The sequence below is a fragment of the Hyaena hyaena genome, unplaced genomic scaffold, assembly GCF_003009895.1.
Source record: "Hyaena hyaena isolate Hyena2069 unplaced genomic scaffold, ASM300989v1 scaffold_1519, whole genome shotgun sequence".
Classification (NCBI taxonomy): Eukaryota; Metazoa; Chordata; class Mammalia; order Carnivora; family Hyaenidae; genus Hyaena; species Hyaena hyaena.
Genome location: NW_024082152.1, coordinates 117268 through 133178, shown reverse-complemented (window position 1 = coordinate 133178; position 15911 = coordinate 117268). Strand labels below are relative to the sequence as shown.

General features: G+C 33.4%; 1 protein-coding gene across 1 annotated transcript in view; it reads left to right on the top strand.

The window, feature by feature from the left end:
- The window catches only part of LOC120225811 (ephrin type-A receptor 6-like), a gene marked incomplete at both ends in the record, with an annotated part of 255586 nt that overhangs the window by 161233 nt on the left and 78442 nt on the right, over positions 1-15911 (top strand). The window contains one exon of the mRNA XM_039223998.1: positions 1413-1537. Coding sequence (XP_039079929.1) covers positions 1413-1537 — 125 coding nt within the window. The remainder of the gene's footprint in view (positions 1-1412; positions 1538-15911) is intronic.

The following is a 15911-nucleotide window of genomic DNA, read 5'->3' as shown; positions in this document are numbered from 1 at the left end:
TCATTTTTCTTTTAATTTTTTGAGATTGATTTTTAAATACTTTGCTTTCTAAGCATTTAACTCTTGACAGGATTCCAAAGTAAATCTTCAAGGGGAAGCATATTGAGATTTCAATCTTCTAACCTTATTGTGTCCATACTCTTGCCTCCCACTCCTAAGGTTGACTATTATTATTTCTTTATTCTTAGGCTTATCTTTACATTGTTTTTTATATCTTTTCCCATCTTACTTTTTCCATTTAAAAATATATCCTGAAAAACCTCCATATTTATATGGAATATTTATAGTCATAATTCTCTGGTGAATGTAGCATAGTTTTTCAACCAGTCTCTTTTTGATGGACAGTTAAATTATTTCCAATCCTTACAAATAAATTTCGGTGAGTAGTCTTATAAATATGTCACTTTGTGTTTGTTCAGTGTATCTTTGGGATAGATTCCAAAAAGCCCAAGTGTAAATGAACATATAATTTGCCTTAAATTGTTAATTTCCCGTCATAAAAGTTGTACCATTTTGCATTCCCACTGACAATGTACTAAAGTGCTTTTCCCCATAGCCTAGTCAGTAGAACCTGGTGTCAAATTTTTGGATTTTTGCCAATCTGATTGGTGAAAAATGGTATATCTCAGTATATTCAATTTGTATGTTTCTTTTTATAAGTGAATTTTAACTTCTAAGTAAAAACCTATTGTTTTTAAAAATTGGAATACTTAAAATGAGTATTTTGTTAGTGAAAATTATGATATATAATTCCAGTGAAATCTTGGAAGTTTAATATAAGATTACTTTAGGTTAGGATTGGGTTGTAAAAACAATGTTATATAGAGGGAAAAAGACATAATCCTGAAAATAAACTTCAGAAGTTAAATGTTTCAATTTTATTCAAATGTCACAAAAGAAATAATTCTCGCATTGGTATGTAATAATTTACTAAAGATAAGATGTTTGTAATGTAAAGTTTTATGAAGTACTAAGATTTTATAAAGTACTAAGTCTTGAAGAGAAGGAAAAGTCTATAAATGATCTTGTAATTTCAGAGTATTTTTTATAGCAGACTTAGATATGATAAAATATGGGATCCAAATGTATTGTACCTCATGTCATAGTCTAAAACCAAAGCCATTTTAAAGAAAAATGTCCTCCTCTAACAAAGATGAAGATGATGAGTTCTGGCTCTCATTGTTAGACTATTTGAGTATTTCCTATATTCCCTAATAGTGTTTCTAAATATATTTTAATACTTTATTTGGATTAAATAGAGTAGATCCTGAGCCTTTCTTATTAATATGTCATCAACAGTTGCTATTCTTTTCAACAAGAATTATATTTTCCTTGGAAGACAAAATATTAAAGAAAGGATTATAGAGAATGATTCCTGCCAATTAATTCTTAGTTATTTTCTTTCCTTTCAGCACCTTCCCTGATAGGTATGGTAAGGAAGGACTGGGCATCCCAAAATAGCATTGCCCTATCATGGCAAGCACCTGCTTTTTCCAATGGAGCCGTTCTGGACTACGAGATCAAGTACTATGAGAAAGTAGGTCTTATTTGGAGCTTCCTAAAAAACTACATATACATATATATGTATATATTGAGCCTGTTGTTATATTACTTTACTTAAAACCTGTTCTTTGCCATAACCTCATACTTACTATGTCTTTGAAAACTCTCTAATTTACTATTGTGCTTATACTTTTCTGAATTTGTCTTGTTTTATATCCGATTATAAAGTTAGAAGACATGAGATGTTCATCTCTGTCATGATTTACTTACTATAGGGATTCTTCCAACATAGTAAAAGGTAGTAACTCCTTCAACTAACAGTTTAGCTGACATAACATTGTTTCTAAAATTAACTTGGAATACATAGTAAAATGGAATTGCTATAACTTAAAGAGAGAGTTTGTGTAGCTCATATTGTTTGCCAATGAGTTTAAAGTTACAGTTAACTATAATTTGGAAAGAATGAGTAAGGGATAAATGGAAATAGCTGATGAATTAAAATGCTTCTTTATATTTAGATCAGTTGTTTTACCTTTTTAAGAAGCAAGATAAATCTGATTTATAAATCAACTTAATCTTAATTTTAATTTTTGTAATTTAAAATTGTTCTTAATTATTATATCTTCCCAAATTATATACTTCCTTACCTTTCTTGTATTCACATTCTTTCTATATGTTTTTCCCCTTATTCCTCACTATTATGATATTGTTGCTATAGATATTATAGCAGAGGACATAGAAATTCTAGTACGTCTCATTGTGCCAATACTGCTCTGGAATATTGACAAAGGGAACATTAAAATTTTTAAAATAATGTAAAATTATGTATAATTTCTAATTGTCTACTAAAGTCAGAAGGAACTTCTTGCATTTCTGAAACTTACTAGAACCAAAGGAACGTCATAAATAAATTTTGATTTCCCCTGAAGAAATATAGGACAAGAACAGAATTAGAAGTCTATGTTGTTCTCTTCTATTGCTTCTGAACAAATGTACGTTTGAAAAAGGAAGAGGTAACTCTGTAGCCTGCCTGTACCCATTTTTGACCTTCTAGTAATTTCAGCATTATGTGGTCAATGAAAACTGTCATTATCATGAACTCACATAAGTAATTCCATAGTCTAAGAAAAGAGAAATTTACTGAGTTTTAATTAGATTTCAGATTGTGCACATTAGCCGAGCCAGCATGTGCTCGGAAACCCTGTTGCTCTCCTTTCAAATGTTACAACCTCTAGCATGCTGTCACAAAGAAAACATATTTTGTGTCTACTAGATTAAATAGATCTTTAGGTATGCAAAAGTTCTCATTATTTAAAAAACAATGGGCACATATATATTAACAACTTTTCAGGATGAAAATATTCCTCTATGTTTTATAAAGGCTATATTTTGTACACAAAAAATAATTCTCATTTTATTGTCATTTATGTTTCAAATGTTTGAAGATGAAGATAACTTGTAATATTTCCAGTTAAGGACAAATCATACAGATTCTGTAAAAAGGGAACCATAATCATCCAACCAAAATTTTAGAAATCAGTAAGATTCTGAAAGATACTGACATATTTTTATGTTTTAATGGTGAAATAAATAATTTTATGAAGGAGTCTATTTTTTAAGAAGATGGCAATGATCTAGTGCCTATAGAGTCACTAAACATGTAGTAAACATAGAGTTGGAAGCCAAGGATTCCTGGTTCATGTTCTGATAATGACTCTCATTATGCCAGTGGCCAAGAAAAGTCAATTAACCTTCCTATGTCTCATACTTCACATTTGCAAAACGGAAATGAAGAAAGATATCAAGTCTTCTAGTGGGCTGCAAGGATCAATTTTATAAACAGACCCAAAGATGAAAATCAGTATTAGAAATCATTTAATTTAATTTAAGAAAGAATTAGGGAGGTGCCTGTGTGTCTCAGTTGGTTAAGCGTCTGACTTCAGTTCAGGTCATGATCTCACGGTTTGCGAGTCTGAGCCTTGTGTTCGGCTCTGTGCTGACAACTAGAGCCTGGAGCCTGCTTCAGATTCTGTGTCTCCCTCTCTTTCTGTTCCTCCCCTGCTCACACTGTCTCTCTCTCTCAAAAATAAATAAACCTTTTTTTAAAAACTTTTTAAAAAAGAATTAGGGAAATATTTGACATATAATACAACATAGAATCAGTATACAAAGGAATTGTATCTTTTCATATGTAGAGGCAACCAGTCAAAAGTGTTAGAATATCAAACCTTTCAGAGTGAGCATAAAATGATTGATAGGATTAAAACTTTTCACACCTATGCCTTCAGATTTAACTACATTTTACTTGTTAGCTTCTATAAAATTATTTCTCCATCCAAGCAAATATTTTTATAAAACTTATAACTAGGACAACTTAACGATAGAATTCCTAGTTGCAAGTGTTAATTTCCTTCTTTATTGGGAACCTAAATATTGTTCAGTAAGAAAAGCAAAATACAAAGAAATATATGTGCAAATGATCCTAATTTTGGAACACAAATATCCCCTCCTATGTGTATAAGTATGCATGGTTACAGAAATATAGAGAAATATAGAATGGAATAGAGTGTACACCCTGTTGTTTTGAATGTTGCCTGTTGAGTTGGAGTGCTATGGGGGACAGAAGTACATAAATGGAGGCAAGGAAGAGAGAGGGAAGTAGCAAGCTTAGATAAATATGGATGGATGGATGAATGGATGGATGGATGGATGGATGGATGAATGGATGGATGGATGGTTGGGTCCTAAATGTCATTGCCCGTAAGCAAGACCTGAGACAGGATTTTATTAGCAAGTGATTATTTTAGAAAGCTCCCAGGAAAACTGATTGAAGAATGGGGAAGCAGGACTATAAAAAAAGATGCCAGTCAAACTCAGTGACCAAAGGGAGCCCTGGAGTAAATTACATCTCAGAGTTCATCCTATGGAGATAAAAGAAGTTGAGCTCCCATGCTCTGACTCCAGTTAGTCATTGACTAAAGTCCTAATGAGGTATACAGAAAACAAAGTCATTGGCACTTCTGGTTCTCTGTAGTGGCTTTGGTGGCCCAAGTTTAGGTCTTTAAAGAAGATGCCAGATACAAACCATTAGAGTCAAAAAAACATAGGCACTGGTGGCGAGGAGTGGGAGCAGGAACAGATAAAGATGATCCAAAGGGATCCATCTGATAGTGCACCAACTATTAAGGTAGCTCAGTGCTCAGAGAGCTGTGAGAGAATTTTAATCCTCGGCTCACTGTAACTTTCATATTCTCCTCAGTCTTTAATACTGGTGCCTCAGTCTTTAATTTATGGCATTTTAAACCTTCCATTTCCGTTTAATCAAAGTCACTCTGTATTGCTAACTCATAATTAATCCACAAACAATCAATATTTACATTATTCTCTGAGGAATTTATGCTGTTTTATTAAGTTCTCCCTGAGAACATTATCCTATAAATCAGGAAAGAAGTTTGGTGCTTAGAATGTGCAGTGTCCACAAATATCTGAGGTCAAGCAACTCACTGCTGTTAGCAGTGACTTTTTCCTCAAAGAATGTGTAATATTAGAAAAAGGCATTGACCTGGGTGATCAAAAATTTGAGTTTGGCTCAGGTCTTAACTTTCTTACTCCATTTTATTTATCTGTAAAATAAGGGTAGAAAGATAATCTCATAGTTCTAGCTGTTTCCAGATGTTACTATGTTTTTATCCATATAGTTTATAGATATGTTATCCCATAACTCAAAAAACTTAGTTTCTCATTTATGTATGCTGAAACTAAATGCACACACACACATTGTAAAAGAAATTTTACCACAGGGAACAATATTCTTCACAGTATAATTATAGATAAAAATTAAGACCTAGCTACCATTGTCTTTCTACCTGTGTGTGATGAGAGGGTTATGGAGAAGAAAACATATTCCTTGTTGATTATAACTAATTAGATATTGTCTCATCAGTTAATTATACCCCCCCCAATTCTTAGTTACTTTTTCATACTCAAAAAATGTTTCATTTTTTTAAACTCAAGCAAATATAATTTGAATGACACTTAAAATAAATAATGAGAAAGTCAAATATATTACCAAAAAATTATATTTCATTTACTTACTAACAATACTTTTCTCCAAAAGCAGAGCCTACTCATAGTGAGGGAACTGTTAAAAAAAAAAAAAAAAAAAGACAATTTAGGTGATACAAGCACACTTTATTTAATACATCATGAAGTGGACAGTCTCCTTTTAGAGAACCACAATATGGGGTAGAAGGCAGGAAACTTTTATAGGATAAAGAACAAAGAGAAGAAAAGTAGAAAATATCTGATAGGGTGTGGCCACATATTTAACCTTGTTTGGGGTGGAAAGAGAAGAAGGAAAGAAGTGTAGAGTTGGCTTGGTGCTTGGGGATGGGCTGAATGGATATGCTGAGGTTTTGGTCAGAGAATTTACAGGGATACAAAAGTTGTATTTGGTTTGCTGATGTGGTACCCCAGGTGGGAAAAATTCCATTTTTGGCCTAGAAAGTTGTTTCAGCAAAACTAAGACATTATCTGCTCCCAACCCCCCAGTCTCCACCTCTCAAATTTGCAAACCCTCTTGGCAGTTATAAAATACCAAAAATTCCATTGACCATCACACATGCCCTCCTTATCTCTACTCTTCCCTCCTCTCTTTACCTTTTTTTGTTCACCTTCTTGAGTTTTCCTCTCCTTTTCTACTCTGCCCAAGGCACTTTTCTTTCTCCTACTTCTTTGTTCTTTTATGATATCTATCAAAGTTAGTCTTGATTAGTGTCATTCATATGTGTATCTGACTCTCTCACTAGTTTGTGAGCCCCTGAAGAAAAAAGGAGATCATTTCTTGTCTTTGTCACTCAATGCACAATCAGTGCCTAATGCTGAAACAACTGTTTGCTTTCAGTAATATCCTAAAGAAATTAATAAAAATCCTCTCTTTGTTCAGCACTCATTCCCAGAAAAGTGAGGAAAGTCACTCAGCCACTGTGAAATTAACATAGCAATTTAAAAAACAGAGAAAAAAGCCTCAAGAAATCCCTATTTCTACCTGTCCATAACAAGAACCCATACGCAGATGTCTATCAACTAAGATGATGTTCTGTTATTACATAGAATATAAGCCCATGAGGACAAGGATTTCCTTTGTCTACCTTCACCCCTCCAGCACTCAGAAAGGCACACCGCTAATGATTTATGGACAGTGGTTGGCCTGTTACATAGCAGGTACTTTTTAACAAGCTTTGAGGTAAATACTATTACTCTTCCCATTTTACAGATGAGGAAATTAAGGCACAAGAAATTAAAATCACAGAGCCAGTAAGCAGTTGTTAATATTGGCCTTGGTACTTGCATCACAATCGGATGTCTCAAAAAACTCAGTGCTTTCTGCTGATACTGATTTTCTGGGTTCCCTGAGGCCAAACACTTCATTACTCTCTAAAGCCCATTTTGCATCTGTAAAATGGCAGCAATAAAACATACCTATTTCAGCAGGGTGCTGTACAGCTCCACTAAGTACCAACTGGTAGCTCATTTTGCAAACATGAGTCCCCCATAAATGTTCATTATTCTTACATCCAGTATTTAAAGACACTATGACTGGAAAAGTCTTTTTCTTAAAGTTCTCTTGTTAATTTTTACCACAGTCAGCAGTTTTTAGATTTTCTTCAAGAAAACTCATCATGAGAAAGGAAGCATTTCTTATATCCATATGGTCAATAATTATCTACATAAAATACTGAATTAATGTATCTGCCAGTGTTTCACTTAGTTTACTAATAAAGTATATATTCGTTTTGTATAAAATTACATAATTACATGTCTTGAGATCAGAGTATTGTTTTTAAAAAATGTGAGGAGATTTGTAGGTAGCTTTCAATTATGGTAAATATTTTTATCTGTCAGGGGTGATTTAAGGTAGGCTCTTTAGAGAGAAGTTTGCATGCCTCTTCTTATGAAGTCACATGGTTCTCAATATGAAACTTTATACAAGTCTCTTTGCTTCTCCCTTCCTTTCTTATTCTACTTGCTCAAGATAGTTTTACCCCAGATAGCAATTCAATAAATACTGAAAATCATTTTTTCTAAAGATAACTTAATCAGTAATCTACACTTAATTTGATTAAAAATAAAATAATCAACTGTAGAAATTTTTTAAAACCTTTCTTTTTTAGAAAATGGACAATGTACATTCCTAATTTTCTTTTGTTATATTTCCTTCACTTTGGTATTTAAAGAAGTAAATTTTCTCTTCACTTCCAAATGCCACTCTTAACCTTCATCCACTCTTTAGGTATGGAAGCATATCTCCTTCATTCTTTGTACCCTCCTTTCCCTGTGGCCATCTCTAATTTATACATTTTGCAACCTAAATGTAAACTTGCATGTAAACCTACATGTGGTTATTATGTAGGAACTAAGAAAAGTGGGATGGAGCAAAGGGCATACGGATTGCCTGAATCACAAGAGGATCTTGTTGAAAGTAGGACTATGATTCAGTTGACTGGAGGTGGATTGGGGACCTGGGGAGTGGGATGAGGATTTACATTGGGAACCAGCTCCTGGGGAATGCTTGCAGTGCTGATTCAAGGACTGGTGCTTTGAACTGGAAGTCTCTAGAGGCCCTGATTCTCCATTACCTCAGTTTATCAAGTGTGGATAAAGGAAAAATAATCACAACCCTCTAAACACGCTCATGAACTTAAACATTGAACCATCTTTATAACTAGGTAAGACCTTTATAGATGCTCTAAAGTTCATATGTTATTAGAACCTAATATATGAGTTGAAGCAAAATGTAGTAAGGACCAAGTCAGTTTCAGGGACATTTGAGTGCTTCTAAGGAAGTCAGCAAATTCCCAAGCTGTTTAAGTTTTGTGTTGTTGTTTTCTTTCTTTTTCATAATCCTTACTTGTTATGATGTCTACCACAGAGAAATTGGATATGAGCATTTGGTACTAGTTAAAACAATATTACCTGATAAAAAATGGACAACAAGGGAATTTACTGATACAAACACTCATTAAGTAGATTTCATAGCCAGTTTCCATGTTGTGCAGCAAACACCACACTGTGTAGAAAAGCCTGTCTGGTTTAGTGAGCCCAGGGACTCCCATGGTGCCTGGAGCTGAGATTCTCAGGATAGCAAGCCTGGGACAGGTGTCAGTACTGAATCAAAAGCAGCATCTGTATGTTTTTCACATATCAAAATAGAAAGAAATTTAAAAGATATTGACACTATCATCAATCATAGAGACTACATGCATATGAGAACTATGTGTCTATTAACTATTATAGTTTTAAATTCTCTCCATTTTCATACAGTTATACTATCTTTATCTTTTGTTTGATTTGAAAAATGTATTCATTTGAAATTATAGAAGCTGAGCTTAGTATATCAAAGGTTTGGTATATCCAAAAAAGGAAAAAAAATATTTATTTTTGAGAGAGAAAGACAGAGTGTGAGTGGGGGATTAGCAGAGAGGGAGAGAGAGACAGAGAGACAGAGAGAGAGAGAGAGAGAGAATCCGATCCAATTTCTTCAACAATCTATAAATCTATATACTTTAAAACCAAGTTTTGCATTTCTAAGGAAAGATAAAAATATGACTATTTTAAAATGATTACTCACACATAAATTTCCACCTTCTCTTAAAAGTTATTGAGAAGAAGGAGCACCTGGGTGGCTCAATCAGTTAAGCATCTGACTTAGGCTCAGGTCATAATCTTAGGGTTTGTGAGTTCAAGGCCTGCATTGGGCTCTTGGCTAACAGCTCAGAGCCTGGAGCTTCCATCGGATTCTCTCTCTCTCTCTCTGTCTCTCTCTCTCTCTGCTACTCCCCCACTCACACTCTGTCTTTCTCTCTCAAAAATAAATATTAAAAAAAGTTTTTTAAGTTATTGAGAGGGAAGAAATAATGCAATGTACCATATGGCTTGGAGTAAAGATTATAGAACCACAATATTAAATTATCAGAGAATTGCAAATGTGCCTTTTCAGGGGGGATGGTGGTGGAAAGAAATATTAAAAACTATTCTAGGTAAAGTATTTGGGCTAATGCCTGCCAAGAATTAGTGTACTTTTGGAATATGCAAAATTAGTGTTTTTCTGTTATATTCTCATTCCTTTAGAAAATTCCTTCTGGGCAATAACAAGGATACAAATTCAAACTTCCTCTAAATTTCTGATCTATTTCGGTGAAAATCAGACAAAAAACTCACTGACAGACACCAATTTTTCTAATGTATGTTTCCTTGAATTCATATTGCATTCAACCTTCAAAGAACTACTCTTCCATTAGTGGAAAATGTAAGTATAATGTTGCTGCTTTTGAAAGTTAAATATACAAGTCAGATATCTAACTTTCCATCTTAAAATGATGGAAGAGTAAATACTACTATATAATGCCTGTAGGTAAATCTTGCCAGATTTTCTAATATAAATTTCAAGCGAGAGCTCCAACTATATTCTGTTATCTAACCCTTAGCAAGTTTTTAGTTTATCACTGACCTTATTAAAATGTTGACTGAATCATATTCCCTGGGGAGAAATGTAAGCTTTGCTTATTTTAAATGTAGTTAAAAATACAACCATATTTTTGCCTATCCTTTAAACAATTACAATGCAGGGCTGGCAGTACAAACATAATTACCAATTCATAATATTACCCTTTCTCTTCTCATACTCTACTGCTTCTGTCTTTTACCCAGTGCTTAATAAGAAAGCCCACACACTGAACAAAGATACATTATTTATTTCTTCTGAGGATTTTGAACTTGTAATTATGTGAAAAATCATGTGAAGCTATCTTGAGACATCTATAAAAGGCAGTGTGGCAGGTTACAGAGTGCATTGTTTGGCTCAGTTTTCTTTGAGGGATTTATTTAGGAAATGCTACTAGAAGAAATAAGACCCAAGCAGAGGGTAAGGCAGGATAGCAACTATTCTTGGTAGCCAATCAGAAATTTGATGGGGTTTCCTCCCTAGAAATAGTTCACTTCAATAAATACTTTTGTGAAAGTTGTGTATGTGTTTTTAAACTGTGCCTTTTTTAAGCACAGTTTTTATTAGGGTCTGTAGATTTCAAGATATTTCAATATCATAAAGAAAATTCAAATTTTTAATAAAAATTTTCCATAAGATATATGTGAGCTGCTCTGTGCCTCTACTGATAGACTTGATTTGCAGATTTTTTTTTTTCTTCCAGAGGTAAGTCTAACTCCAGGATTTGTAGTGTATCCAGAATTAAAGTTAGGAAACCAGCCCTTATTTACTGTAAGACCATCATTTGAGTTTTGCTGGATAAATTAGAAAAATAAAAATGAGTTGGGAGCTAAAATGTTTGCACATTTCTGATACTTGAAACTACTTTTCCAATTGTGAATGAAAGTAGAGAACATAGTCTTGTTAATAACTAAGTTGGATTATGAAAAATAAACAAAAATAATACTCACATTTACTGAGTACACTTTACCTGTCTTATCTCATTTTAAGACAAGTTAATTAACAGCTAGCTCATGAGAGACACCAGCCTACTTCTTGACTACAACTTAGATTTTAGCCTCCAACTGGTTACTTAATAAGAAACTGTAATAAAAATATATTTAGATATTGGTGAACCATTAAAAGTGACTAGACTACTGTTTATTTCATTTTTCTTCTGTTATTTATTTAATTTTTAGTGCCTCTGTGGTCAATTCATCCTGATATTTTTGAAATAAAATATTTGACACATAAAAACAAACATTTACTATAACTTAAAATCATAAAGCAATTGAAATGAGACTGAACTGGATAGTTCTACTATCAACTGTGCCTCTATGTAGTTGTAGTCTTTGGGCAAGCTCTTAAATTTCTCAATTTCTATCAGCCAAGTTGAAATGGCCTTATTATATTATTTAAAAACTCCCTTTTAGCTCCTTGACAATTAAAGGAAGTAATACTTTATCCAGTCATAATGGATTTTGACAAACCTGCATTAAAATTCAGGCTTTGACACTAATTGCCTGTGTGACTATAGCAACTATTTCCCTAAACTTGAATTTCCTCATTTGTTAGGAGTGAAATGATAACAACCAAATCATCTATTATGAGGAATAGATTAAATGGTACTTTTTAATATACATCTTACTTACTCCTTGGAAAGCATAGACATTGAATACATATAACCTCCTAAAATTGGGATTAGTTAAAATATTGGTACCAGTTTGCGTTTTAAATGGTTTCAGTCCCTGCACTAAGGTCTTTTTAAATTTTTGTTACCCAAACAGAATGACATCTTATCCAAACTGAACCAAAATGATTATTCTGTTCTATAGATGATACGGTAATAAGTGCGCTAGGTATAAAAATAGTAACTAGTACCCTGTATAGTAAACTACAGAGCAGAACCAGTTCCTACATTTAAAAAGTACCATCCTCCTTTGTGGGCCTGGATGGCTCAGTTGGTTAAGCAACCAACTCTTGGTTTGTGCTCAGTTCATGCTCTCATGAGTTCCTGCTCATGAGTTCCTGTCCCACATAGGACTTTGCAGCTGGCAGCATGGAGCCTGCTTGAGATTCTCTCCTTCCTTCTCTCTCTGCCCCTACCCTGCTTGCACTATCTCTGTCTCTCTCAAAATAAATAAACTTAAAAAAATCATAAAAAATACCATGCACATCAATATTAACCATTTGATACTTTTTCATAATATTATTGTATTGTCACTAAAGAAGCTTTAGTATAAGCATATGATAATGTCTTAATTTGGAAAGCATAAAATCAGCTTATTAACATGAATTTACATAGTTCTTGAACTGCAAAACATCTGACATTAAATAAGAAACAAAATTTTTCTTACAAATTAGATATAAATGTATAGTAGTATAGCCATAAATATTGAAAAATAGTTGTATTCTGATTGTGCTTTCCAACTTAGGTTGTATTTAGCTTTCCTATAGGATTCTTGCTCTTCTATTTAAGTTTTATATATATGTTATATATACATAATATAAAATAATACTGTGGTAAACATTCTCATATATATGAGAACAAATCAAGTATGAAGTTCTACTTATTTTGGCAGATTTTATTGTTTTCATTACTATATAGTTGGAGTAAATTACTCTAATATGTTCACTTTTTCATGTCTTCCCTCATGGTTTTCATTTCTTCTTTGTCTTTCTTCTTACTCCATAAAGGCCAAGTAGATTATGAAAATGATACACTGCAGCCAAACATTCTCTTTCTATCACTTCCCACCTAATTGTTTTCTCTTTAATTATTAGAAGTTTATAAGGGCTTGTAAGTGGCTCAGTTGGTTAAACATCTGACATTGGCCAAGGTCATGATCTCACCATTCCTGAGCTCAAGAGCTGCATCGTGCGTGCTCTGTGCTGACAGTTCAGAGCCTGGAGCCTGTTTCAGATTCTGTATCTCCTTCTCTTTCTCTGCCTCTCCCCCACTCGTATTTTCTCTCTCTCTCTCAAAAATAATAAACATAAAATTTTTTAATTTATAAAAATAGAAGTATGTCAAAAAATAGGCAATATTGTGGTAAATAAAGATTACATTAGCTAAGAGATTTCCAAACTGAGAGCATTCAAATCCTTTTAGAATTATGGAATTTAAAAATATGAATGGTCTTTAGGGCAAATTTAATCTGATTCTGATGTATATTAGGATGCTAGACTAGAATAATTATGGCTTCTCTGACATTGACCAACACCACAGTCCAGTTATCCTGAATATAAGGCCAGCTCTCTTCGAATATTCCATATTGTCTCTTAGAAATTACTACCATTTAGAGGATACTATTTAGTAGCCTACCCTAACAGGAAAAAGTACTGAACATTAACCTCATATAAAGATCAACTGCATTAGTTTTCTGTTATACTGTATAACAAATTACCCAAACAGTTACTAGTTTAAAATAATGAATATGTGTTATCTCACAAAGTATCTAAGAATTAGAAATCCAAGAGTGGCTTAGCTGCATGGTTGACAGGGGGTTGTAGTCAAGCTATTTTGGGCCACAGTCCGCTGAAACTGAGACTAGGGAATCTATTTCCAAGCTCACTCATGAGAGAGGAAACTGATCACATAAAAAAGAGAATGTGCATATAAGGCCAAAGACGCAATATCTTTTATCATCTAATCTTAGCCATTGCTATTACTTCTGTCTTTGTTGATCGTACAGACCAACCCTCGTATATAATATGGCAGGGATTGCACAACAGAGGGGGTCATTAGGGACATTCTTAGACGCCGGCCACTATGTCAGGCCTCTTAAAAGAAACCGTGGTTCTTTAATTTGACTTCAACAGAAAATTATCTGTGAGGAAATGCTATGTAACTATTCTGAAATACCTATAGCTTTTAAAACATACTCTATACATTCAATAACATGGTCATTTTATTTCTTCAAATATTTAGAAGATTGCACTATATTGTCCAAAATTCAATATACAAAGCTCCACTTCATACACATAACAGATCTCTTTTTTCCAAATAACTAAGGCAGGTAATTTAAATAGCCCATGTAGTTATTTTTCTATCTCTAAAATAAAAGCAAAATAAACAATCTAACTATATTTCCAAGTAAACAACCCCAGGGATAGTCCTCATTATGAAGAAGAAAAACTTATACCTTTGGCCTTATATTCAGCTATCATGGCTTATGTTGCTTTGACTCTTGCAGGACCTCAACAGTTTCTGATAGTTTGGGTAGACCTGATCCCATGAAAGCACAATTCCTTTGCCTTACAAAAGGATAAAGCCACCCTTAGAAACAACAGAAATCTTCTAGCGCTATATAATTACTCCTGGATACTAAAGATATACAGGAAAGTAGTTAATACTTATGAAGGAGATTTCTAAACTGATTTTATGAACCAACACAGTACCTTCTTAGGTTATTAAAAATAAAATATTTGAACTTTTCTGCAAATCAATATTAATTAAAATATTAAAAAATATATCAAGCACTGTACTACATAGTTCTATAAGGAACCATGGGAAGATTAATAGATCAACTCATAGTATGGAAAAACTAAGCAAAAGAATTGTATGAACCTGGTGTTTGTTTGTGTGGGGGTGGGTGGGTATGTGTATGAGAGTATGTGTTTAAATATAAAATTAAATCACAAAGTCCATTTCTCAAGAAATTTGTATCTGGATTTGTATTACCTGATATATTCAAATAGATGTCTTAATAAAGACTAGGCTAAAAACTGAGACATTTCTCTGCTTCAACCCATCCTCTAAACTCTGATATTTGGCTCATCTTTTCTAATTGTTAATCAGTACATCTCTTTAAAAAGAAATTTTGTTTGAGAAAATGTCTTACTTTCTTAATTTAGAAAGATACTTAACATCCTCAAGAAATTCATTGGACCTTTAAAATTTAGAAAAAAAATAATTACTACAAAAGTGCTCTGGGAGTTAAACTATTACAGCAAAACTCTTTTAGCTTTATTCCCGCATAGTAAGCGATGTGTAGGAAGCTGCTTCATTTCCCGGCTCTGCTATTATTATCCTGATTCCTCAGGGGAAGGCTTAAGTGTCTTACATTCTCAAATGAGGGGGGGGAAACCTAAGTCTGTTATCTGCTTCAAATAAGTAGAAATAATTATGAGGCTTCTCTGACCAGATATAATTTTTTCCTTGGAGAATAAAGCAAGGCCCCTTGTAACAGCCATTATTAATGACACTGATATAATTACTATTTGAAAAAAGGAAATCTGCCCAGAAAAATCAATTATAAACCACCAAATGCTCCTTGGACTTTTCAGAGGAGTTCTATGCCTGTTGTCCCTCATGACCTCTCCATTAAGAGAATGGTTGGCTATTTTCCTAATGGCTGCCTTCAATTATTTACAGGGGATTTCTAAGCTTTTGTATTTCATATTAAAATGGCCTGGAAAGCATTTCCTGATTGTCTTTCTTGCAGAACAGAAGAGTCACTCTGGGGAAAACAGTAATCCAGGTGGCTTTGCTCTAAAAAGGTAACTCAGAATTCTCTCCAATTAACAGTTTGTCATGTGAACATTGGTTGTTACAAGATGAAGCAAACAGTGTATGATGCTGTTACTGTCAATGAAAAATTACAGAAGAAAATAGTTAAAAGAGTCACTATGAGTAGTTATCTGTAATCTAAGGAGAACCTGGTTTTTGAATGTCATCATTTATCAACTCCTTTGTTTTTAACTTGTCACATTTTACTCCTTTGAGCATCAATTCAGAATGTCCCATCATCTAATATTAATTAGTCTCTCGATGTGACCAGTGTTTTGTAATTCTGTCTTGTCTAGTCTTTTGACACCTTGAAGCTCATAAAACTTTCTAGAAGATAAAGCTGAAGGTACAATTTGAAATAAAGACAAACTGTATAAAATGATATAATTTTTCCCAGGTGCGATTCATGTTGAA